The 25514-nt window shown below is 37.2% G+C and overlaps 2 protein-coding genes across 3 annotated transcripts; both read left to right on the forward strand.

Moving 5' to 3' along the window:
• Nucleotides 1-109: 109 nt before the first annotated feature.
• LOC308112501 (uncharacterized protein) lies at nucleotides 110-16724 on the forward strand. Of its 2 annotated transcripts, none has more exons than XM_080468062.1 (5): nucleotides 110-963; nucleotides 2967-3130; nucleotides 4304-4537; nucleotides 14649-14846; nucleotides 14942-16724. In XM_080468062.1, exons 1-5 carry the CDS (start codon nucleotides 710-712, stop codon nucleotides 15142-15144), a joined length of 1053 nt encoding a protein of 350 aa, XP_080324188.1. In that variant the 5' UTR covers nucleotides 110-709; the 3' UTR covers nucleotides 15145-16724. The 2 variants fall into 2 exon arrangements, with proteins under 2 accessions (XP_080324188.1, XP_080324189.1); XM_080468063.1 differs by having other exon boundaries at nucleotides 653-963; nucleotides 14664-14846; nucleotides 14942-16710.
• Nucleotides 16725-19230: 2506 nt separating this feature from the next.
• On the forward strand, nucleotides 19231-23953 carry LOC308112502 (uncharacterized protein). The gene is made up of 2 exons (XM_080468064.1): nucleotides 19231-19353; nucleotides 23000-23953. The coding sequence occupies exon 2, from the start codon at nucleotides 23011-23013 to the stop codon at nucleotides 23644-23646; it is 636 nt and encodes a 211-aa protein (XP_080324190.1). The 5' UTR covers nucleotides 19231-19353; nucleotides 23000-23010; the 3' UTR covers nucleotides 23647-23953.
• The last annotated feature ends 1561 nt before the right edge of the window (nucleotides 23954-25514 follow it).

Consider the following 25514-nt stretch of genomic DNA (forward strand, 5'->3'; position numbering starts at 1 on the left):
TAAGTAGCCCCCAAAGCGCTTTACACTGTTCATCACACTCGCACACCAATGGAGGCAGCTACCATGCAAAGCACTCAGTCCACCCACTGGCAGCAGTGTGGCGTTCAGTGTCTTGCTCAAGGACACTTTGGCAAATGGAGATGGCTTGAACCAGCAACCTTCCGATGAGACAACCACTCTTCCAAATCGAGCCAGAGCCGCCCTAAAGCAGAATATATAACTGGATGACATTGCAGGGCCTGTTTTCAGATTAAATTAATCTTTAATTGGTTGTAATGTTTATCGTATTTCAAAGCTTGTAGGGATTTAATAAAAAAAACACCTGAATGCTTCGAGTTTCACTGGATGACGACATTAGATTACCTCCTACGTACAAGAAGTGGAATGGGTCTGTGGAAACTTTTTTTTACTCTGAAAATTTTTAATTAATTGCAATCACAAGATGAAATAATGAGAAACTCTTGATAAATAAGTAACTTTTTGAGGTAGTTCCCCACCTAATATCTATCTATGCAATTATAAGCTTACGTTTTAAGTAACATCTAAAGTGCTTTTTGATTCGGAAATTTCAAAAACAAAGTGAAATAAACAGGCCAATAGAAACTCAAACGTTGTGAATAGTCGAAACTGTGTGTATTGTCCCTCCGCGCTCGCCGTACTCACAGATATCCTGTAAGATCAAACCTCAAAGTTTGACTCTCGTGATTAAATGATTTCCTCGATCATGGGGAACGTGCACAGTTGCGTTGTCGCGTCGCTCTCTTTATTTTCCGTGTATTTAGTTTACGTTCACGTTTACCGCGCGCACACGGTGTTAAAATCGAGCGTCCTCCACAGCGACCGAATGCCGAGTTCTGTGTATCTCTGCGTCAAATACTTCCTCAGAGCGTGCACGCGCACGCCGGGATGTTTGTACGCAGCCGCAGAGACGCGTCACGTGGTTTACACGTTACTCAACTGCAGGTGAGGAAGTAAAGAAGTAACGTACTACTACAAGTCACAAAGTAATTTACAAAGTAGCATCCTGCTGCAGATAATGAAGTAATGTACGAAGTAACATACTGCTACAGGTAACGAAGTAAAGTACACAGTAATGTGTGAAGTAACATACTGCTACAGGTAACGAAGTAAAGTACACAGTAATGTGTGAAGTAACATCCTGCTGCAGATAGCAATGTAACATACACATTAATGTGTGAAGTAACATCCTGCTGCAGATAGCAATGTAACATACACATTAATGTACTGTGACATGTAACAAAGTAATGTATGAATTAATGTAAGAACTCACGTCCTGTTGCAGGTAACAATCTAACACACTGCTACAGGTTAAAAAAAGTAACGTACAAAGTAACTTCCTGCTGCAAGTAACAAAGTAGTGCATGAAGTAATATACAGAGTAATATACAAAGTAACGTCCTTCCGCAAGTAACAAAGTAACATACAAAGTAACATACAAAGTAACATACAAAGTAACGTATGACGTAACATACAAAGTAACATCCAGCTGCAAGTAACAAAGTAATGCATGAAGTAATATACAGAGTAATATACAAAGTAACGTCCTGCCGCAAGTAACAAAGTAACATACAAAGTAACGTACAAAGTAACGTATGAAGTAACATACAAAGTAACATCCAGCTGCAAGTAACAAAGTAATGCATGAAGTAATATACAGAGTAATGTACAAAGTAACATCCTGCCGCAAGTAACAAAGTAACATACAAAGTAACATACAAAGTAACGTATGAAGTAACATACAAAGTAATGCACAAAGTAGCATATGAAGTAACATACAAAGTAACCTACAAAGTAATGTACAAAGTAACGTATGAAGTAACATACAAAGTAATGTATGAAGTAACATACAAAGTAACATACAAAGTAACGTATGAAGTAACATACAAAGTAATGTACAAAGTAGCACATGAAGTAACATACAAAGTAATGTATGAAGTAACATACAAAGTAGCATCCAGCTGCAAGTAACAAAGTAATGCATGAAGTAATATACAGAGTAATGTACAAAGTAACATCCTGCCGCAAGTAACAAAGTAACATACAAAGTAACATACAAAGTAACATACAAAGTAACATACAAAGTAACATACAAAGTAACGTACAAAGTAACGTATGAAGTAACATACAAAGTAACATCCAGCTGCAAGTAACAAAGTAATGCATGAAGTAATATACAGAGTAATGTACAAAGTAACATCCTGCCGCAAGTAACAAAGTAACATACAAAGTAACATACAAAGTAACGTATGAAGTAACATACAAAGTAATGCACAAAGTAGCATATGAAGTAACATACAAAGTAACCTACAAAGTAATGTACAAAGTAACGTATGAAGTAACATACAAAGTAATGTATGAAGTAACATACAAAGTAACATACAAAGTAACGTATGAAGTAACATACAAAGTAATGTACAAAGTAGCACATGAAGTAACATACAAAGTAATGTATGAAGTAACATACAAAGTAGCATCCAGCTGCAAGTAACAAAGTAATGCATGAAGTAATATACAGAGTAATGTACAAAGTAACATCCTGCCGCAAGTAACAAAGTAACATACAAAGTAACATACAAAGTAACATACAAAGTAACGTACAAAGTAACATACAAAGTAACCTACAAAGTAATGTACAAAGTAATGTATGAAGTAACATACAAAGTAACATCCAGCTGCAAGTAACAAAGTAACATACAAAGTAACATACAAATTAACGTATGAAGTAACATACAAAGTAATGTACAAAGTAATGTATGAAGTAACATACAGAGTAACGTACAAAGTAACATCCTGCAAAATAATTTTATTTAGAAAGTAATTTAGTCTTTGAGTCAAAGCTCTGATAAGTGTGTGTGTGTGTGTGTGTGTGTGTGTGTGTGTGTGTGTGTGTGTGTGTGTGTGTGTGTGTGTGTGTGTGTGTGTGTGTGTGTGTGTGTGTGTGCCAGGCTGCAGCCTCCCGTGCTGCGGAGCTTCTGCAGCGCTGCAGGTTACGGCTGGGATTACCCGGACTCGGAGCACAGAGACGTCCCCCTGAGCTTCCCAGAGTTTCTCTGCAGCAGACTGATGCTGGTCCTGCTCACTGCTGCAAACTTCAGACTCAGCCCAGCAGGTGAAACACTAATCCTTTATCTTCTCTCACTAATGAGGCGGCATAGGCACACGGTGCTTTTTATATTCTCACTGTAGTTGTACTTGATTACAAGTGTTCAGAATACAAAAGTCACTTCAAAAAGATATGAGGGCGCCAGCCGAAGAGACGCAAAATGACCAAATTGTGACACAAAGCAGATAAAACCAAATGAAATGAGCTCAAAAGATTTAAAAATGAAAAAGTGTCCAAATATAATACAGAAAGACATGGAAAAGCTAAAACAACACAAAAGTGACAACAAAATGAATCAAACAAAAGAAATGATAACGGCACACACAGACCTGAAAGATGTGACACAAACCAAGTAAAAGCTGTTTAAGGGTGAAAAGTCACATAAATGAGCCAAAAAGCAACCTTGATGTGAACAAAATGAGAAGGAAATTTAAAGGGAAACATACATTAATATATCAATGCAGAATATCATATAAAATGTTTAGACGCAGAGCAAACAAACACAAGGTCCCGAAACAAAATGGAACAAATGAGAAGAAAAACGTGTCAAAAGAATTATAAAGGGACACAAAATGAACTAAATGTGACAAACAGATTTAGAATAATGCTGTGTCAAACAAACAGACAGTCGAAGAAAACAAACCGAAGGTATTAAAAATAACAACAATGGTGACAATGAATGCAGAATAAGTCAAACAGGGACAGAACGGACAGAATAGCCACATTGCTGTGGATGCTGTAGAGAGACGCAGAGAGACAAAAGGACACTTAAAGCCTTTGAAATTTAATGCAAATCATCTACATTTTTTAAAATTACACAAAAGTGGATGAAGAAAACCCTAAATGAAGCACAAAATGAGCATAAATGCTACAACAACATCCCCAAAAATGTGATTCAGTGTGACCAAAATCTAATGCCAAACAACGGCCCAAAGAAATGATGAGAAAACACACAACAATTGCAAAAATGAGCCAGAAAGCAAAGACCTGCAAAATAAAACATAAGGGGGAAAAAATAAAAAAATGATGGCAAACAACCTCAAAAAGATGCAAAAATGAGCACAAACGCCGTTCAGGACAGATTAACCTCCATCTCATGATAAATGCTGACTCATGGAACCTCATGTTCTTTATTCATATTTTATTCTGTGGGGCTGAAATGTTTTGGTTTTTTTCCAGGCCTCATCCGTGTTCGTCAGACTGTAAAATCCCTGCAGCCCGTGGACGAGCTGAAGAAGGGTCGGTTCACGCTGCAGGTGGAAGTGGTGGCGTACCGGCGGGTGGATGAGGGGGTGGAGGTGGACGTCCGTCTGTCGGCCGCTTCACGCCTCGGCTGCCCGGTGTGGGAGAGCGTCCTCACGCTGCTGTCCAGAGACAAACCCCACACATCACTCCGGAGCCGGCAGGACCCCGGTGAGTCCAGGGTCCATTCTCATTTCCACGGCCTCATTTTCAAATCTCACATCAGAGGATTTTTTTAAAACCCCAGTGTTCCTCTGGTAAACTCTCAAACCACACACACTTTATCTCACTCAGCCTTTTTCATTTGTGACAATTCTCAGATAAGAAAAGTATTTTCATGTCTGAAGCCTTTTAGTTTATAGTAGAAAAAACTGAAAACAATGAAATGTTCAATAATATTCAGATTTATTTTCTTTACATCGTCTGTAACCGTTAAAATAGTCATAATCGTATCTAAAAAGTAGAACATTTCTGCCAATTACTGCAGAGTAGTATCTGCTCCATACTGCCACGACTGAGTAACTTCAAATAGTAACAGAGAGAGAGAGAGAGAGAGAGACAGAGAGAGAGAGAGAGAGAGAGAGAGAGAGAGGATATGTATGTGTAGTCATAACAGTAATAGTGAAAAAAGTATCAATAAGGTGGTAGTATTGGTGAAAAAGTATTAATAAAGTAGCATTAATAATTCAAAATTATCAATAAAGTACCAGTTATAGTGATAAAAGTATCAATAATATCGCAGTAATAGTACAAACATATTATTCAAGTAGCAGTAATAGTAAGAAAGTCTTATTAAAGTGGCAGTAATAGTAGGAAAGTATTATTAAAGGGGTAGTAATAGGAAAGTATTACTAAAGGGGCAGTAATAGTAGAAAAGTCTTATTAAAGGGGTAGTAATAGGAAAGTATTACTAAAGGGGCAGTAATAGTAGAAAAGTATTATTAAAGGGGTAGTAATAGGAAAGTATTACTAAAGGGGCAGTAATAGTAGGAAAGTATTATTAAAGGGGTAGTAATAGGAAAGTATTACTAAAGGGGCAGTAATAGTAGGAAAGTCTTATTAAAGGGGTAGTAATAGTAGGAAAGTATTATTAAAGAGGCAGTAATAGGAAAGTATTACTAAAGGGGCAGTAATAGTAGGAACGTATTAATAAAGTAGCAGTAATAGTAGGAAAGTCTTATTAAAGGGGCAGTAATAGTAGGAAAGTATTAGTAAAGGGGTAGTAATAGGAAAGTATTACTAAAGGGGCAGTAATAGTAGAAAAGTCTTATTAAAGGGGTAGTAATAGTAGCAAAGTATTATTAAAGGGGCAGTAATAGGAAAGTATTACTAAAGGGGCAGTAATAGTAGGAAAGTATTATTAAAGTGGCAGTAATAGTAGGAAAGTATTAATAAAGGGGCAGTAATAGTAGGAAAGTCTTATTAAAGGGGCAGTAATAGGAAAGTATTACTAAAGGGGCAGTAATAGTAGGAAAGTATTAATAAAGTAGCAGTAATAGTAGGAAAGTATTATTAAAGTGGCAGTAATAGTAGGAAAGTCTTATTAAAGGGGCAGTAATAGTAGAAAAGTCTTATTAAAGGGGTAGTAATAGTAGGAAAGTATTATTAAAGAGGCAGTAATAGGAAAGTATTAATAAAGGGGTAGTAATAGTAGGAAAGTATTATTAAAGTGGCAGTAATAGTAGGAAAGTATTAATAAAGGGGCAGTAATAGTAGAAAAGTCTTATTAAAGGGGTAGTAATAGTAGGAAAGTATTATTAAAGAGGCAGTAATAGGAAAGTATTACTAAAGGGGTAGTAATAGTAGGAAAGTATTATTAAAGTGGCAGTAATAGTAGGAAAGTATTAATAAAGGGGCAGTAATAGTAGGAAAGTCTCATTAAAGGTGCAGTAATAGTAGAAAAGTCTTATTAAAGGGGCAGTAATAGGAAAGTATTACTAAAGGGGCAGTAATAGTAGGAAAGTATTAATAAAGTGGCAGTAATAGTAGGAAAGTATTAATAAAGTAGCAGTAATAGTAGGAAAGTATTAGTAAAGTAGCAGTAATAGTAGGAAAGTCTTATTAAAGGGGCAGTAATAGTAGAAAAGTCTTATTAAAGGGGTAGTAATAGTAGGAAAGTATTATTAAAGAGGCAGTAATAGGAAAGTATTACTAAAGGGGTAGTAATAGTAGAAAAGTATTATTAAAGGGGCAGTAATAGTAGAAAAGTCTTATTAAAGGGGTAGTAATAGTAGCAAAGTATTATTAAAGGGGCAGTAATAGGAAAGTATTACTAAAGGGGCAGTAATAGTAGGAAAGTCTTATTAAAGGGGTAGTAATAGTAGGAAAGTATTATTAAAGGGGCAGTAATAGGAAAGTATTACTAAAGGGGCAGTAATAGTAGAAAAGTCTTATTAAAGGGGTAGTAATAGTAGGAACGTATTATTAAAGAGGCAGTAATAGGAAAGTATTACTAAAGGGGTAGTAATAGTAGAAAAGTATTATTAAAGGGGCAGTGATAGTAGGAAAGTCTTATTAAAGTAGCAGTAATAGTAGAAAAATCTTATTAAAGGGGCAGTAATAGGAAAGTATTACTAAAGGGGCAGTAATAGTAGGAAAGTATTAATAAAGTAGCAGTAATAGTAGGAAAGTATTATTAAAGTGGCAGTAATAGTAGGAAAGTTTTAATAAAGTAGCAGTAATAGTAGAAAAGTCTTATTAAAGGGGTAGTAATAGTAGGAAAGTATTATTAAAGAGGCAGTAATAGTAGGAAAGTATTAATAAAGTAGCAGTAATAGTAGAAAAGTATTATTAAAGGGGCAGTAATAGTAGGAAAGTATTAGTAAAGTAGCAGTAATAGTAGAAAAGTCTTATTAAAGGGGCAGTAATAGTAGGAAAGTATTAATAAAGGGGCAGTAATAGTAGAAAAGTCTTATTAAAGGGGTAGTAATAGTAGGAAAGTATTATTAAAGAGGCAGTAATAGGAAAGTATTACTAAAGGGGTAGTAATAGTAGGAAAGTATTATTAAAGTGGCAGTAATAGTAGGAAAGTATTAATAAAGGGGCAGTAATAGTAGGAAAGTCTCATTAAAGGTGCAGTAATAGTAGAAAAGTCTTATTAAAGGGGCAGTAATAGGAAAGTATTACTAAAGGGGCAGTAATAGTAGGAAAGTATTAATAAAGTGGCAGTAATAGTAGGAAAGTATTAATAAAGTAGCAGTAATAGTAGGAAAGTATTAGTAAAGTAGCAGTAATAGTAGGAAAGTCTTATTAAAGGGGCAGTAATAGTAGAAAAGTCTTATTAAAGGGGTAGTAATAGTAGGAAAGTATTATTAAAGAGGCAGTAATAGGAAAGTATTACTAAAGGGGTAGTAATAGTAGAAAAGTATTATTAAAGGGGCAGTAATAGTAGGAAAGTCTTATTAAAGAAGCAGTAATAGTAGAAAAATCTTATTAAAGGGGCAGTAATAGGAAAGTATTACTAAAGGGGCAGTAATAGTAGGAAAGTATTAATAAAGTGGCAGTAATAGTAGGAAAGTATTAATAAAGTAGCAGTAATAGTAGGAAAGTATTAGTAAAGTAGCAGTAATAGTAGGAAAGTCTTATTAAAGGGGCAGTAATAGTAGAAAAGTCTTATTAAAGGGGTAGTAATAGTAGGAAAGTATTATTAAAGAGGCAGTAATAGGAAAGTATTACTAAAGGGGTAGTAATAGTAGAAAAGTATTATTAAAGGGGCAGTAATAGTAGGAAAGTCTTATTAAAGAAGCAGTAATAGTAGGAAAGTCTCATTAAAGGTGCAGTAATAGTAGAAAAGTCTTATTAAAGGGGCAGTAATAGGAAAGTATTACTAAAGGGGCAGTAATAGTAGGAAAGTATTAATAAAGTGGCAGTAATAGTAGGAAAGTATTAATAAAGTAGCAGTAATAGTAGGAAAGTATTAGTAAAGTAGCAGTAATAGTAGGAAAGTCTTATTAAAGGGGCAGTAATAGTAGAAAAGTCTTATTAAAGGGGTAGTAATAGTAGGAAAGTATTATTAAAGAGGCAGTAATAGGAAAGTATTACTAAAGGGGTAGTAATAGTAGAAAAGTATTATTAAAGGGGCAGTAATAGTAGGAAAGTCTTATTAAAGAAGCAGTAATAGTAGAAAAATCTTATTAAAGGGGCAGTAATAGGAAAGTATTACTAAAGGGGCAGTAATAGTAGGAAAGTATTAATAAAGTAGCAGTAATAGTAGGAAAGTATTATTAAAGAGGCAGTAATAGGAAAGTATTAATAAAGGGGTAGTAATAGTAGGAAAGTATTATTAAAGTGGCAGTAATAGTAGGAAAGTATTAATAAAGTAGCAGTGATAGTAGAAAAGTATTATTAAAGGGGCAGTAATAGTAGGAAAGTATTAGTAAAGTAGCAGTAATAGTAGGAAAGTCTTATTAAAGGGGCAGTAATAGTAGGAAAGTATTAGTAAAGTAGCAGTAATAGTAGAAAAGTCTTATTAAAGGGGCAGTAATAGTAGGAAAGTATTATTAAAGGGGCAGTAATAGTAGAAAGTATTAATAAAGGGGCAGTAATAGTAGAAAAGTCTTATTAAAGGGGTAGTAATAGTAGGAAAGTATTATTAAAGAGGCAGTAATAGGAAAGTATTACTAAAGGGGTAGTAATAGTAGGAAAGTATTATTAAAGTGGCAGTAATAGTAGGAAAGTATTAATAAAGGGGCAGTAATAGTAGGAAAGTCTTATTAAAGGGGCAGTAATAGGAAAGTATTACTAAAGGGGCAGTAATAGTAGGAAAGTATTAATAAAGTAGCAGTAATAGTAGGAAAGTATTATTAAAGTGGCAGTAATAGTAGGAAAGTCTTATTAAAGGGGCAGTAATAGTAGAAAAGTCTTATTAAAGGGGTAGTAATAGTAGGAAAGTATTATTAAAGAGGCAGTAATAGGAAAGTATTAATAAAGGGGTAGTAATAGTAGGAAAGTATTATTAAAGTGGCAGTAATAGTAGGAAAGTATTAATAAAGGGGCAGTAATAGTAGAAAAGTCTTATTAAAGGGGCAGTAATAGTAGGAAAGTATTATTAAAGGGGTAGTAATAGGAAAGTATTACTAAAGGGGCAGTAATAGTAGAAAAGTCTTATTAAAGGGGCAGTAATAGTAGGAAAGTATTATTAAAGGGGTAGTAATAGGAAAGTATTACTAAAGGGGCAGTAATAGTAGGAAAGTCTTATTAAAGGGGTAGTAATAGTAGGAAAGTATTATTAAAGAGGCAGTAATAGGAAAGTATTAATAAAGGGGTAGTAATAGTAGGAAAGTATTATTAAAGTGGCAGTAATAGTAGGAAAGTATTAATAAAGTAGCAGTAATAGTAGGAAAGTATTAGTAAAGTAGCAGTAATAGTAGGAAAGTCTTATTAAAGGGGCAGTAATAGTAGAAAAGTCTTATTAAAGGGGTAGTAATAGTAGGAAAGTATTATTAAAGAGGCAGTAATAGGAAAGTATTACTAAAGGGGTAGTAATAGTAGAAAAGTATTATTAAAGGGGCAGTAATAGTAGGAAAGTCTTATTAAAGAAGCAGTAATAGTAGAAAAATCTTATTAAAGGGGCAGTAATAGGAAAGTATTACTAAAGGGGCAGTAATAGTAGGAAAGTATTAATAAAGTAGCAGTAATAGTAGGAAAGTATTATTAAAGAGGCAGTAATAGGAAAGTATTAATAAAGGGGTAGTAATAGTAGGAAAGTATTATTAAAGTGGCAGTAATAGTAGGAAAGTATTAATAAAGTAGCAGTAATAGTAGAAAAGTATTATTAAAGGGGCAGTAATAGTAGGAAAGTATTAGTAAAGTAGCAGTAATAGTAGGAAAGTCTTATTAAAGGGGCAGTAATAGTAGGAAAGTATTAGTAAAGTAGCAGTAATAGTAGAAAAGTCTTATTAAAGGGGCAGTAATAGTAGGAAAGTATTATTAAAGGGGCAGTAATAGTAGAAAGTATTAATAAAGGGGCAGTAATAGTAGAAAAGTCTTATTAAAGGGGTAGTAATAGTAGGAAAGTATTATTAAAGAGGCAGTAATAGGAAAGTATTAATAAAGGGGCAGTAATAGTAGGAAAGTATTATTAAAGGGGCAGTAATAGTAGGAAAGTATTAATAAAGTAGCAGTAATAGTAGGAAAGTATTATTAAAGTGGCAGTAATAGTAGGAAAGTCTTATTAAAGGGGCAGTAATAGTAGAAAAGTCTTATTAAAGGGGTAGTAATAGTAGGAAAGTATTATTAAAGAGGCAGTAATAGGAAAGTATTAATAAAGGGGTAGTAATAGTAGGAAAGTATTACTACCCCTTTATTATTAAAGGGGTAGTAATAGGAAAGTATTACTAAAGGGGCAGTAATAGTAGGAAAGTCTTATTAAAGGGGTAGTAATAGTAGGAAAGTATTATTAAAGGGGCAGTAATAGGAAAGTATTACTAAAGGGGCAGTAATAGTAGGAACGTATTAATAAAGTAGCAGTAATAGTAGGAAAGTCTTATTAAAGGGGCAGTAATAGTAGGAAAGTATTATTAAAGGGGTAGTAATAGGAAAGTATTACTAAAGGGGCAGTAATAGTAGAAAAGTCTTATTAAAGGGGTAGTAATAGTAGGAACGTATTATTAAAGAGGCAGTAATAGGAAAGTATTACTAAAGGGGTAGTAATAGTAGAAAAGTATTATTAAAGGGGCAGTAATAGTAGGAAAGTCTTATTAAAGTAGCAGTAATAGTAGAAAAATCTTATTAAAGGGGCAGTAATAGGAAAGTATTACTAAAGGGGCAGTAATAGTAGGAAAGTATTAATAAAGTAGCAGTAATAGTAGGAAAGTATTATTAAAGTGGCAGTAATAGTAGGAAAGTTTTAATAAAGTAGCAGTAATAGTAGAAAAGTCTTATTAAAGGGGTAGTAATAGTAGGAAAGTATTATTAAAGAGGCAGTAATAGTAGGAAAGTATTAATAAAGTAGCAGTAATAGTAGAAAAGTATTATTAAAGGGGCAGTAATAGTAGGAAAGTATTAGTAAAGTAGCAGTAATAGTAGAAAAGTCTTATTAAAGGGGCAGTAATAGTAGGAAAGTATTAATAAAGGGGCAGTAATAGTAGAAAAGTCTTATTAAAGGGGTAGTAATAGTAGGAAAGTATTATTAAAGAGGCAGTAATAGGAAAGTATTACTAAAGGGGTAGTAATAGTAGGAAAGTATTATTAAAGTGGCAGTAATAGTAGGAAAGTATTAATAAAGGGGCAGTAATAGTAGGAAAGTCTCATTAAAGGTGCAGTAATAGTAGAAAAGTCTTATTAAAGGGGCAGTAATAGGAAAGTATTACTAAAGGGGCAGTAATAGTAGGAAAGTATTAATAAAGTAGCAGTAATAGTAGGAAAGTATTATTAAAGTGGCAGTAATAGGAAAGTATTACTAAAGGGGTAGTAATAGTAGGAAAGTATTATTAAAGTGGCAGTAATAGTAGGAAAGTATTAATAAAGGGGCAGTAATAGTAGGAAAGTCTCATTAAAGGTGCAGTAATAGTAGGAAAGTCTTATTAAAGAAGCAGTAATAGTAGAAAAATCTTATTAAAGGGGCAGTAATAGGAAAGTATTACTAAAGGGGCAGTAATAGTAGGAAAGTATTAATAAAGTAGCAGTAATAGTAGGAAAGTATTATTAAAGTGGCAGTAATAGTAGGAAAGTTTTAATAAAGTAGCAGTAATAGTAGAAAAGTCTTATTAAAGGGGTAGTAATAGTAGGAAAGTATTATTAAAGAGGCAGTAATAGGAAAGTATTAATAAAGGGGTAGTAATAGTAGGAAAGTATTATTAAAGTGGCAGTAATAGTAGGAAAGTATTAATAAAGTAGCAGTAATAGTAGGAAAGTCTTATTAAAGGGGCAGTAATAGTAGGAAAGTATTAGTAAAGTAGCAGTAATAGTAGGAAAGTCTTATTAAAGGGGCAGTAATAGTAGAAAAGTCTTATTAAAGGGGTAGTAATAGTAGGAAAGTATTATTAAAGAGGCAGTAATAGGAAAGTATTACTAAAGGGGTAGTAATAGTAGAAAAGTATTATTAAAGGGGCAGTAATAGTAGGAAAGTCTTATTAAAGAAGCAGTAATAGTAGAAAAATCTTATTAAAGGGGCAGTAATAGGAAAGTATTACTAAAGGGGCAGTAATAGTAGGAAAGTATTAATAAAGTAGCAGTAATAGTAGGAAAGTATTATTAAAGAGGCAGTAATAGGAAAGTATTAATAAAGGGGTAGTAATAGTAGGAAAGTATTATTAAAGTGGCAGTAATAGTAGGAAAGTATTAATAAAGTAGCAGTAATAGTAGAAAAGTATTATTAAAGGGGCAGTAATAGTAGGAAAGTATTAGTAAAGTAGCAGTAATAGTAGAAAAGTCTTATTAAAGGGGCAGTAATAGTAGGGAAGTATTAGTAAAGTAGCAGTAATAGTAGAAAAGTCTTATTAAAGGGGCAGTAATAGTAGGAAAGTATTATTAAAGGGGCAGTAATAGTAGAAAGTATTAATAAAGGGGCAGTAATAGTAGAAAAGTCTTATTAAAGGGGTAGTAATAGTAGGAAAGTATTATTAAAGAGGCAGTAATAGGAAAGTATTACTAAAGGGGTAGTTATAGTAGGAAAGTATTATTAAAGTGGCAGTAATAGTAGGAAAGTATTAATAAAGGGGCAGTAATAGTAGGAAAGTCTTATTAAAGGGGCAGTAATAGGAAAGTATTACTAAAGGGGCAGTAATAGTAGGAAAGTATTAATAAAGTAGCAGTAATAGTAGGAAAGTATTATTAAAGTGGCAGTAATAGTAGGAAAGTCTTATTAAAGGGGCAGTAATAGTAGAAAAGTCTTATTAAAGGGGTAGTAATAGTAGGAAAGTATTATTAAAGAGGCAGTAATAGGAAAGTATTAATAAAGGGGTAGTAATAGTAGGAAAGTATTATTAAAGTGGCAGTAATAGTAGGAAAGTATTAATAAAGTAGCAGTAATAGTAGAAAAGTATTATTAAAGGGGCAGTAATAGTAGAAAAGTCTTATTAAAGGCGCAGTAATAGAAGGAAAGTATTAGTAAAGTAGCAGTAATAGTAGAAAAGTCTTATTAAAGGGGCAGTAATAGTAGGAAAGTATTATTAAAGAGGCAGTAATAGGAAAGTATTACTAAAGGGGTAGTAATAGTAGGAAAGTATTATTAAAGTCGCAGTAATAGTAGGAAAGTATTAATAAAGGGGCAGTAATAGTAGGAAAGTCTCATTAAAGGTGCAGTAATAGTAGGAAAGTCTTATTAAAGGGGCAGTAATAGGAAAGTATTACTAAAGGGGCAGTAATAGTAGGAAAGTATTAATAAAGTAGCAGTAATAGTAGGAAAGTATTATTAAAGTGGCAGTAATAGTAGAAAAGTCTTATTAAAGGGGTAGTAATAGTAGGAAAGTATTATTAAAGAGGCAGTAATAGGAAAGTATTACTAAAGGGGCAGTAATAGTAGAAAAGTCTTATTAAAGTGGCAGTAATAGTAGGAAAGTTTTAATAAAGTAGCAGTAATAGTAGAAAAGTCTTATTAAAGGGGTAGTAATAGTAGGAAAGTATTATTAAAGAGGCAGTAATAGGAAAGTATTAATAAAGGGGTAGTAATAGTAGGAAAGTATTATTAAAGTGGCAGTAATAGTAGGAAAGTATTAATAAAGTAGCAGTAATAGTAGAAAAGTCTTATTAAAGGGGCAGTAATAGTAGGAAAGTATTAGTAAAGTAGCAGTAATAGTAGAAAAGTCTTATTAAAGGGGCAGTAATAGTAGGAAAGTATTATTAAAGGGGCAGTAATAGTAGGAAAGTATTAATAAAGGGGCAGTAATAGTAGGAAAGTATTATTAAAGAGGCAGTAATAGGAAAGTATTACTAAAGGGGTAGTAATAGTAGGAAAGTATTATTAAAGTGGCAGTAATAGTAGGAAAGTATTAATAAAGGGGCAGTAATAGTAGGAAAGTCTCATTAAAGGTGCAGTAATAGTAGGAAAGTCTTATTAAAGTAGCAGTAATAGTAGAAAAGTCTTATTAAAGGGGCAATAATAGGAAAGTATTACTAAAGGGGCAGTAATAGTAGGAAAGTATTAATAAAGTAGCAGTAATAGTAGGAAAGTATTATTAAAGTGGCAGTAATAGTAGAAAATTATTATTAAAGGGGCAGTAATAGGAAAGTATTACTAAAGGGGCAGTAATAGTAGGAAAGTATTAATAAAGTAGCAGTAATAGTAGGAAAGTAGTATTGAAGGGGCAGTAATAGTAGGAAAGTCTTGTGATGCTCTGTTCAGGTGTTTCTCCTGCAGGCCCGTCAGACCAGGTGGAGATGGTGAAGCAGGTGAAGCTCAGAGTTCCCCGCACTGCAGGCCTGCTGAGGTTCTCCTCTGTCTCCTCCCCCCTTCGGCTCTTCTCCAGACTCTTCTCAGCTCCAGCAGCGCCGCCTCTCTGGATGTTATCTGTCTGCTTGGCTGAAATCGAAAAGCACAAAGGTGGAGGCAGAAAAAAACATCACCTCCCTTCAGTGTGTGAAGGTGCATTGTGTCGCGTGTGAAACCAGCCGTGCGTTTGCTCTGCGTGTCTTCAGGCGTTGGAGTCGTCACGGCTCCCGTCAGCGTCCAGGTCCAGTTCACACATCCTCTGGTGGCGCCTGCAGACGTGACGGTGGGGTTTTGGGAGACAAGCAGAGCAGAGGACGGGTCCTCTGCTCCAGGCCTCGGCTTCCACATGGAGCAGCACGGCTCAGCTCACCTGGTGGGGCGCATTGCTAGATCCTCACCATCACCGTAGTGATGGAACGGCTCATGAACACATGAAATAAACGACAAACACGATGTCACAATGTGGACGTTTCTCTCTGAGAATAACTTTGATTTTGTGGCCATAACTGGGTTAGAAGACACTGGAGCTGAGAGAGGGTTCCACTTGTCTCTATATTCAAGAGCAGAAAAGTTCAACCTTTGAGTTTTATACAATCATAACATATTTTTTACACAAATGCAGTAAATTAAGATGTTGTATGTCACTAATTGATAATAAAATCAATTTTAAAGGGTAAAACTTTCAAAAATTCATTTATTTAATAATATTGAGTAGAAAAACACAATCATTTTAATCTTCCTCCCAGAAAATGATCATATAATGACTCATCAGTGTCAGAGTGCGTGCTCTACTGAATGACAACAAATGGGACAAAACATTTTTTGTTACAACACAGTATTTTTTTGATGATGAGATAAAAAGGCTCATATTATGCTAAATTCTCTTTCTAGAGGTTTTCCTATCATACTAATCGTCCTCATACCTGGACTGACGCCCCAGAAGTGAAGACAGTCTGTCCTCTCTCTCCCTGGCTTGTTTCAGTTTTTAAAAAGTGTGTTGCTCCAACCAGCCAATCAGAAATCAAACCCTATATAGTGTCATCGGGGGTTCAGCCAATCCCAATCAAGGTAGGCCCTCCCTTTGATTCCTCCCACAATCAAGCAGCTCTGCTCTGGCACATGGCACCACGAGAGGAAGTACTTCCTTCTCTTCCCAAGATGGGCATGTGTGGGCGGAGCCAGTCCAGCTCACACAGACACAGCAGATTCTGAATGTAGCTCCTATGATCCAATATTCAAATGGAGGAAAATCAAGGAGAAGCTAGAAACTTTGGATACTGAAGGTTTCTGGACCAACGAGATCATGAGAAAGTGTTGAAAAGATAAATTGACCCTTTAAAGCAAAAGTTAATCCTCAGAACTCCACCCGGGCTTCACATAGAGTTGGTTTGTTGTTTTTGTGAAGGTCCTCTGTGCTGAACGGTTCATGTCCAAGCGTCGTCTTCAAACTCGTCCTGTTTGCTAAAACGTTGTTGCTTCATTGGGTTCGGATGCATATTCTGTCTGAGCAGTTTTACCTTTAATGATTTGTGATGGGGATCACCCCGCTGACCTGCAGGACACGAGCACTTTGTCTGAGCTGTGTGAGGTTAATGCATACATGTTCCCTCACAAGGGGCTCTTCAATATTTGATCCCTGCCATATTCCTGCTTGCAGCTTTCACGTATGTGGAGGTCTTTCCTCCTGGATTATTCATCAGAACACATCCACTGCGAGAGAAGCGGCTTTTCACGCTTCGCTGCGCTCCTGAAGAAATCTGTTGTTCGATATCGTGTTTTCTTTGTTGAGAAATCAATAATGTGTCTCGTCTGCCCGACCTCAGTGTGTATTTAAGCCTTCAGTCTGTTGGTTTGTCTGGTTCATTTGCTGTTTGTTTGGCTCTTACTAGTTATGTTGGTTGATTCCTGCTCTGGCGGCCATCATCTTCTTAACCTCATCTGTTTGTATGAGAATTAAAGAGCAGGTGTTTCTGCTACTGTGACTCTTTTTGAATCATCTAAAACTCTTCATGTGTCGTGAGAAAGGAGCTTTATGACAAAAGACCAATCGATATCATGCACATCAGTGTTTCAATTTAACATTTTTTTTGTTAGTTTTTTTCTTACTTTTTAATGCTTAAATTACATTTTTGTCTGTAGATTTAGTTTTTTGTTTTGTTGCCATTTAAGTCCAATTTGTGTATTTGTACATAACTATCCATGTATGTGTGTGTAACACTAAAATTGTAAGTGAACAGGGAATACTAATATTGGCTTGATTATTGTTGTCTTCCTCTGCTTAGTCTCTCATTGTTATACTTATAGAATGAAATATTTAATTGTATTTTTCCTTTATATAGTTATGAGCTCATAAAATCTTAACTGATCATTAACGTATTATTTATCAATGATTTTACAAAATGTTCTTCCTTACCCTGAAATGTTATTCCCATCCATCCATCCGTCTTCTATACTGGTTAACCCCGGTCAAGCTTGTCAGTGTGCTGGGCAGTGGCTCTGGAACTCCACAGTGGATGTAAACGTGTAATGAAGAGTCCAGGATGTGATGCTGCTTTCACACGGCGGCTCAGATCGCCTCCTGTGACCTGAAGCTGGACGAAGCAGGTATACAACCGACGGAAGTTATGAAAGATTGAATTAGATCAAATGACATTTGACATTTTGTGATAATGTAATTATTTGCTTTGTGCAGGAAATTGAATCAGAAGATTTATGTTTCCCTCGTGAAGCCGCTGCAGTCTGAAGAGGAAACACGTCACATAAAGTATTCTGTCACAAAACATCCAGATAAAAACACCTTTTCGCAGGTTTTCATTCAAACAAATGAAATATTAGTATTTATGTGATTAACATTTAATCAGATGAGTGACGGTTTCATGTCAAAAGATTTATTTTGAATCTTGGTTCAGTTTGATCAGGATTTATGACACTTCTGCTTCAAACTTCTCATATGACTCATAAAATGGTGTTTTACCTCTTTGACACCAGATTTCATGCTACAAGCTAAGTCTTAGTTAGACGGTGCTCACTGATGAACATAGACCCAAAATGTGTTTATTGACAAATAGCACATTTTATCGTAGGACTGCAGTCCTTCGTAGCTCATTGAAGGTGGAGAAGGAGTCATTCTTGCTGGTTACAGAAGAAAGTAACTCGTGTACTTTAAAGGTATTCCTATGAGGATGTTTCTAATGGGCTCTTTTATTGTTTTGATGTTATTGTGTGATACAGATTCATGGGTTTGAATCTCTTCTGGGTGGAGTTTGCATGATCTTCCCACAGTCCAAAAAAGATGCATGTGTGTATAATTAGTGTCTAAAATTGTCCATAGATGTGAATGTGAGAATGTGTTTGCTGGTGAAGACTGGTGAGGATGAGGATGAGGATGAAGGTGCACCCAGCCTTCACCCATTGTTAGCTCCATAGGAGATGGATGTTTATTTAAGACCGGGCCTTAATAAATAATTCACAGCATGTATGCACGTCACAGATTCTGTGGATTCACACTCAAACAAATGTTATCGACAGTCAAGAAACCTGTCATGAAGCCGTCATCTATTTTGTTTGAGGTGCTTCTCTCATAAACAGGAGTTTAGTGGACTAATAACTGATTGGACAAACACTAATGCTCATGCTAATGCTAATGCTTACGGAGAGAGGACACGTGAGGCAGCAGCTCCACAACGTTTCTTTTTAACAAAACAAAAGTAACAAGCTCCTGAAAACTTCAGTAATTCCTACTCTGTTATTTGTTTTCTAACAATAATAATCCGTAATATTAGTCTTCTTTGAATCTGTTACCTTTCATTTGCTATAATAAAAAAAACAATAATCGTTTAGTTGCTGCCATGTTATTGTGTTTTTATTACATTCCTCACGACTGTGCAATATGTGATAGTTGTAAGCTGCTTTTTATCCACATGGTTGTTTTTTATATTTAACAAATTGTTTTGGAAATTATACACAAGTTCATTAACGAAAAGCTCCTCTGAGGGTGGAATTGGAATCAGAGGAGGAGGAGGAGAGGAGGAGGAGGAGGAGGTGGGGGAGGAGGAGGTGGTGGTGGAGGAGGAGGAGGAGGAGGAGAAGGAGGTGGGGGAGGAGGAGGTGGTGGTGGAGGAGGAGGAGGAGGAGAAGGAGGTGGGGGAAGAGGAGGAGGAGGAATAGGAGGAGAACGAGGAGAACGAGGAGGAGGAGGAGGTGGGGGAGGTGGGGGAGGAGGAGGTGGTGGTGTAGGAGGAGGAGGAGGAGAAGGAGGTGGGGGAGGAGGAGGTGGTGGTGTAGGAGGAGGAGGAGGAATAGGAGGAGAACGAGGAGGAGAAGGAGGTGGTGTATTAGGAGGAATAAGAGGAGAAGGAGGTGTCGGAGGTGAAGAAGGAGGAGGAGGAGGAATAGGAGGAGGAGGAGGAGGTGGTGTTGGGAAGGAGGAAGAGGAGGAGGAAGAGGAGGAGGAAGAGGAGGAGGAGGGTGTGTCTGAAGGATCTCTTGTTTAAAGATGCTCAGGGAGGAGGAATCAGTTCCAGCAGCTTCAGATCAGATGAGGAAGTCGCTGCTCATCACGTCTCTGCCATGAGAGTTTCATCACAGCGAGTCGGGAGTCCAAGGAGATCAAGCTCAGGTAAAACTAATTCCTTTAAATGATTCAATTAAGTGTTTTTAATCATACTAATCACGTAGTGAACGTGAATTACTCCTTGTTTGATGCACAACATCATGTGAGAAGAGGAATTGAACATCTTGAACTGTATTTATTCTCTCAAAAAGCTGCTGAAATGGATTATTAGACTAATTTTTCTTCCTTAAAGTCCAATAAACTGGAGTGTACCCGGTCCTTGCTGTGTCACTGTTGAGGCTGATGTCAGGATGCTTAATGTCACCATGAGACAAACGGGGTCAGCAGCCAGCTCCGAGGATAATGCATCGAAATGTGTTTGAAGTGGAATCTATTTTTCATCCGCTCCACCACCACGGGCTGGTGTGAAGCATGCACACACACTGCTCCAACATGTACAGCGCCGAGATTATTCATTTATGGAGTCCCGATTCTGTCATGCATGCGAGTCAGTGGAGTGTAAGAGGGTCAGTGTGTGCAGAGCGCAGGCAGTTTGTCATGAGGAGACAGACGGAGAACACTCACATTGAAACAACCGGGGTTTTTATTTACTGTGGGAAACATTTTCTAACCTGTTTCTACCAAACTAATAATAAGTTGATGATCTTTGATCCTTTATCTTTAGGCGACTTACTTTCTTTTTTAATGACTTTTGAGAATCTAGAATATTAAATGTAACTATTTAATTCTAATAATTTAAATACAAAAAGCACAGTTAGAAGGTTAAAATGGACTAAAGTGACACATATTTCAGAATCTATATTGTAAAAGATTCATTTAAAAAGCTTCCTGTTGGTCTTTGCTATGCACCATTGAATTTAACACAATCTAATTTGTAATGTACAACACAGTCATCTCAAGGCGCTGTTACAGAGAAAAACCCAACCATTCCACTTTTTAAGCAGATATTCATTCGGACACACTGATGATAGAGAGTTACAAGAGTCTCGTCTGGAAGAAACAAACCCAGATTAGTTTCTCCACGTTGCTCTAAATCAACATGTTCAGTCCTGCAATGTAACTTTTTAACAGATACCCTGAATGTGGTCAATATGACAACTATCAGATTGTGTTTAGAAATAGTTGTTTTACATTTACGGTGCACAGGATTAAAATACGATGCAAGAATTTTTGAAAACAGTTTACAGGTTGTTTTTTTAATTCTTCCATCACATGTTCAAGTTAAATGCAGCAACCAACCCGAGCAGCGGTGAGTTAGATATATTTTCAGAAAACAGTGGGGCAAAGTACACAAGAAGTATTGGCCAGAGGAGAGTGCTGCTCTCTCAGTTCATAAAAGGCTTCAATTAGACATCAATATCAGTAAAAAGATCAGTATCACCTATTTGCAGGATTCTATTACTGTACTATATTTAAAAAGAAAATCTGATCCTGTTTTTATAAACCGTTTTGTTACTGCTCGAACACTAAAGTGGCCCTCCAGGAAACTAACAGAGGAGCCAACTCAGCTTGATGTTGAGGGACGTGTAGAATCTACACAATGTTTTACCCGGAATTCAGTAAATGTATCTTGTTTAATGATGTTTTTCAGAGTTTTTCAAGCAGTAAATTACAAAACATGTGTGACTTTGGTCGATTTTAGTTCAGTTCAGTTCAATATTTAGTATATGTATCACTCCAAATACAGAATAGCCATCTTTGTAGTACTTGATCAGAAAGTCCTTCATGAATAAGCAAAATAGGTGAATTGAAAGAAGATCCACACCCAGGATCTTCTGCTGCAACGGTTGGGGTTGTGGAGATAATAAGAGAGATTATAAGAGAGATTACAAGAGAGATAATAAGAGAGATAATAAGAGATAATAGGAGAGATTACAAGAGAGATTATAAAAGATAATAGGAGAGATTACAAGAGAGATAATAAGAGAGATTACAAGAGTGATAATAAGAGAGATTATAAAAGAGATGAGAGAGATTATAAGAGTGATAATAAGAGAGATGAGAGAGATTATAAGAGTGATAATAAGAGAGATGAGAGAGAGATTATAAGAGTGATAATAAGAGAGATAATAAGAGAGATAATGAGAGAGGTTATAAGAGAGATTATAAGAGTGATATAAGAGAGATATTAGGAGTGATAGTAAGAGTGATAATAAGAGAGATAATAAGAGAGATATTAGGAGTGATAATAAGAGTGATAATAAGAGAGATAATGAGAGAGGTTATAAGAGTGATAATAAGAGAGGTTATAAAAGAGATGAGAGAGATTATAAGAGTGATAATCAGAGAGATAATAAGAGAGATAATGAGAGAGATTATAAGAGTGATAATAAGAGAGATAATAAGAGAGATAATGAGAGAGATTATAAGAGTGATAATAAGAGAGATATTAGGAGTGATAATAAGAGTGATAATAAGAGAGATATTAGGAGTGATAATAAGAGTGATAATAAGAGGGATATTAGGAGCGATAATAAGAGTGATAATAAGAGATAATAAGAGAGATATTAGGAGTGATAATAAGAGTGATAATAAGAGAGATATTAGGAGTGATAATAAGAGTGATAATAAGAGAGATATTAGGAGTGATAATAAGAGTGATAATAAGAGAGATAATAAGAGAGATATTAGGAGTGATAATAAGAGTGATAATAAGAGAGATAATAAGAGTGATAATGACAGCATAGAGAGCAACAAACTGATAACAGACTATTTGAGCCACAAACTGCCCACTTGACGGTGGGCCAGATTAGGGATTTAAAAGATTTGATCACATTTAATTGTGTCTAAGAGTGTTAAATAATCCATAAAATGTCACAAAACACCAAAGTAGGGATTAGGTGTCGATGTTTTTCAATTCGTGGATCAAATATGCAAAAGATGTGGAGGATTTAGGAATATATGACGATTCTGCAGTTTCCCAGTACACAGACAGCAGCCTAAAACCAATCCTCACTTCAGTGTGGAGGAGGATGAAGGTGCGTCTTAAAGAGATGAAACACACACACACACGCTCCTCTCTGGGTTTAGAGCACTTTAGAGAAATTCATGTTTCCATCTTCAAAGAGCCGATCCTCTGGGGAATGAAGTTATTTTTTGCTTCCTTTAAAAGTGGCGGCTTCATTTATTTATTCAGGGAGGGCCGATACTAAATGACAGCTTCCCCTCACTGGAACGTGCAAAGTGGCTCCACTTACTCTTACCTGTCCCAGTTAGTATTATTATTACTGCAGCTGCACAATGAGGAAAAGTGAAGGTATTCATGTTTCTAGTACAGGGAGGCAGAAATCAAAGGAAGCGGTGAAGACAGTGGCGTCAAATTTCCACTGCATAGAACAGCTAAACAAGAAATTATAGAAAAGTGCAGTTATGTGATGTTTCAGCAGTTGATTTACAGTTTCCTCCTATTAAATCATCCATCCATCCATCCATCCATCCATCCATCCATCCATCCATCCATCCATTCATCCATTCATCCATCCATCCATCCATCCATCCATCCATCCATCCATCCATCCATCCATCCATCAATATTTAGAACTTTTTCTTTTCCATGGTCTTGCTTCATAATGTCAATAATTTGGTAAAAAATGTTTGTATTGTGACTAAAAGATGAAGCTTTTGTGTCACATCAAGTCTCATGCAGCTTCCAAGGCGGAGCAATAACCTCCAGCTTTGTGTTTTGTCTCAGTGTGACGACACATGAAGGGCAGAGGTGAGGCTGCCAGCCTCCCCCTCGCCTCCCCCACCGGGAGCGGCGGCGTGCAGGTGGACCATGACTACCAGACGCTGGCTTTTAAGATGTTTCCGGAGAACGGCCACGCCATGAAGAACGGCTCCTACGGCAGGAGGGAGCGGCTCAGCAGGACACCAGACATCACCTCCAGGAACCAGGAGCTGAGCCTGAGAGACGAGGCTGCTTTCAGAGGCTCCACATGGATGACGGACTCCAGCAGCCAGGCCTACTCGGGCCCGGAGGACAACTCCACGGACCCCCACGAGACCCTGACGGAGACGTCCACTCTGACGTTCGTGGACGGCCACATGATGGAGAACCACAGCCTCCAGGGCGTGGAGATGGTTTACCTCAAGGAGTTTGTGCTGATCGACGACGACGACGACGGAGACATGTCTCTCAGAGAGAAGACGGTCACCGACTTCTCCGTCATGGATGGAAAAGCTGCTGAGCTGGTTTGTGGACGGCTGCTGTCCACTTCCAGCTGCTCGCTGTCAGAGTGTAAAGATGAGACTCCAGCTCCCGAAGCTCCTCCACCTGAGGAGGAGGAGAAGGAGGCCTCACGGCCGAGGAAACGCTGCTGCTTCTGCACTCTTCTATGACCTTCCAGGAGGTTTCTGGTTGGAACCCTGAAGCAGGCTTCGTGCTGGACGGTGAAGGAGCCTCGTCCTCGGAAGATTTCAGAGACAAAATGTGCTCAAACAGTAAAACGACTTATTTCTGGCGCCGGTTTGCTTCCAGAAGGAGATCTAGACATTTTTACAGGTTACATTTCTCAAGTTTGGGTTTTTTATACTAAATTAGATGCATGTCCTTGTTGTATTTGATAAAAGATGACAAACTTTGTGATAATTAAACAGAAAATCTTGAGAAATCAGGCGCCCACATTAAATAAAGAAAGATTTGATCATAAAACATTGTGTCCAGGTAAATTATTCAACCCACGTTGAAGAGTCCCATGATGACAATGCATTAAATATGATGATTTATGATATATTATGCAACCACACGTCCAAGTCTAGTATTGTGCACACTGGAGTGATACAGGCCTGACGCCGACTTCATGCAATTCCTTCAAGGCAGCTAAAGGTTGGGTAGTGAGGCAGGGTGGATGTGGAGCAGTAAACTGAAATGTTTCTAAGGTGCATCCTTTAGAGTGCTGAACAAACACTATATTGGTGACATATTCATGTTCCTGTGTGTAACTGAGGGGGTGTGTGAGTTCTCATGCCTGGCTTCAGATGAAATACATTCCTGAAATGTCTTTGGAGCTTTAATGTAAAGCAGGAAAGTTTACAATGGGCCGTCTGCAAAAAGAAGTGGAAATGCATGTGTCAATGGGTATTTCTGCTTTTCTTTTTTTTCCGCCCTTGTCCTGTTCGGCAGCTTGGGCCAACAATATGATGTGATTGAGAGCCTTCGGAGTCAGAACAGATTTTGGTCTTGCAACAGGGAGAGACCTGGAGTCTCCTCCTGTTGCCTTCTCCGTCAGAAGATGGCATGGCTGCCGTACACGACCGGGGGGAACGCTCAAAGAGAGAGAGAAGAGAAAAGAGAGAAAAAGGTTGAGGGAGGAGGGAGGAGGGGGTAGGGGGATAACATACAATATCTTTGTTGTGCTACATATATTATTTGCAGTTATCACACTGATCCAAATATTTTCCAACTGTTTTTGGATTAAACCAGCCTGAGCTGCTCTATCTAGACAGTAAAATGATTTCTTAGATTAACCAGCCTGAGCAGCTCTATCTAGACAGCAACGTGAAGCAGGAACATGAATTAACAAAGAGGTGACAACAAAAGAGGAACATGATTTTTAAAGTTTGAGCAAATGATGATAGAGAACAAGCAACTTCAGAAGCACCTTTCGTGAGGAGTGGAAGTGTGTGTGTGTGTGTGTGTGTGTGTGTGTGTGTGTGTGTGTGTGGGTGGGTGGTTTGTCCACTGGGTGGGACCGGAACTGCTGTGGGGGGACCCGTGGCGAGACCCCGGGGTCCGAGGCCAGTTTTAATTGAAATACCCAACCCCTGACCCACCCCCCACAGACACCCACCCCTGACGCAGACGCAGACGCAGACGCAGACGGGCACACACACACACACACACACACACACACACACACACACACACACACACTCGGGACGGTGGGGGTGTGATGACTCTCGCCCCCCCAGGCCGCCGGCCGGGCCCCCACCCGGCCACCGCGGTGTCCCAACCTCCACTAATCCAACAGCAAATGGAGAAGGAGCACCGCGCCCCAGCCCCCCCACGAGCGCCATGCCCGAGGGAGCGCGCCCCCCGCATCCCAGCCGCACTCACCCCGGGCCGGGGTGGGACCCCAGCGGGAGGTGCTGGGGGGAGCCACGTCTCCCGCCCTTCCCCTGCCCTATATGTGTGTTGGATGTATGTAAGGGTGTGTCTTTGTGTTTTGAAGAGGTGGATGCAATGTGTGTGTCTATGGTGCGGTTTA

Source organism: Lipophrys pholis (assembly GCF_963383615.2).
Source record: "Lipophrys pholis genome assembly, chromosome: 7".
NCBI classification, from domain to species: Eukaryota; Metazoa; Chordata; class Actinopteri; order Blenniiformes; family Blenniidae; genus Lipophrys; species Lipophrys pholis.

Coding starts and splice junctions, on each gene's coding strand:
- LOC308112501 (XM_080468062.1), top strand. CDS start 710: ATGATTTCCTCGATCATGGGGAACGTGCACAGTTGCGTTGTCGCGTCG. Junction 4,538..14,648: donor CCGGAGCCGGCAGGACCCCG/GTGAGTCCAGGG, acceptor TGCTCTGTTCAG/GTGTTTCTCCTGCAGGCCCG. Junction 14,847..14,941: donor TGAAATCGAAAAGCACAAAG/GTGGAGGCAGAA, acceptor GCGTGTCTTCAG/GCGTTGGAGTCGTCACGGCT.
- LOC308112502 (XM_080468064.1), top strand. CDS start 23,011: ATGAAGGGCAGAGGTGAGGCTGCCAGCCTCCCCCTCGCCTCCCCCACC.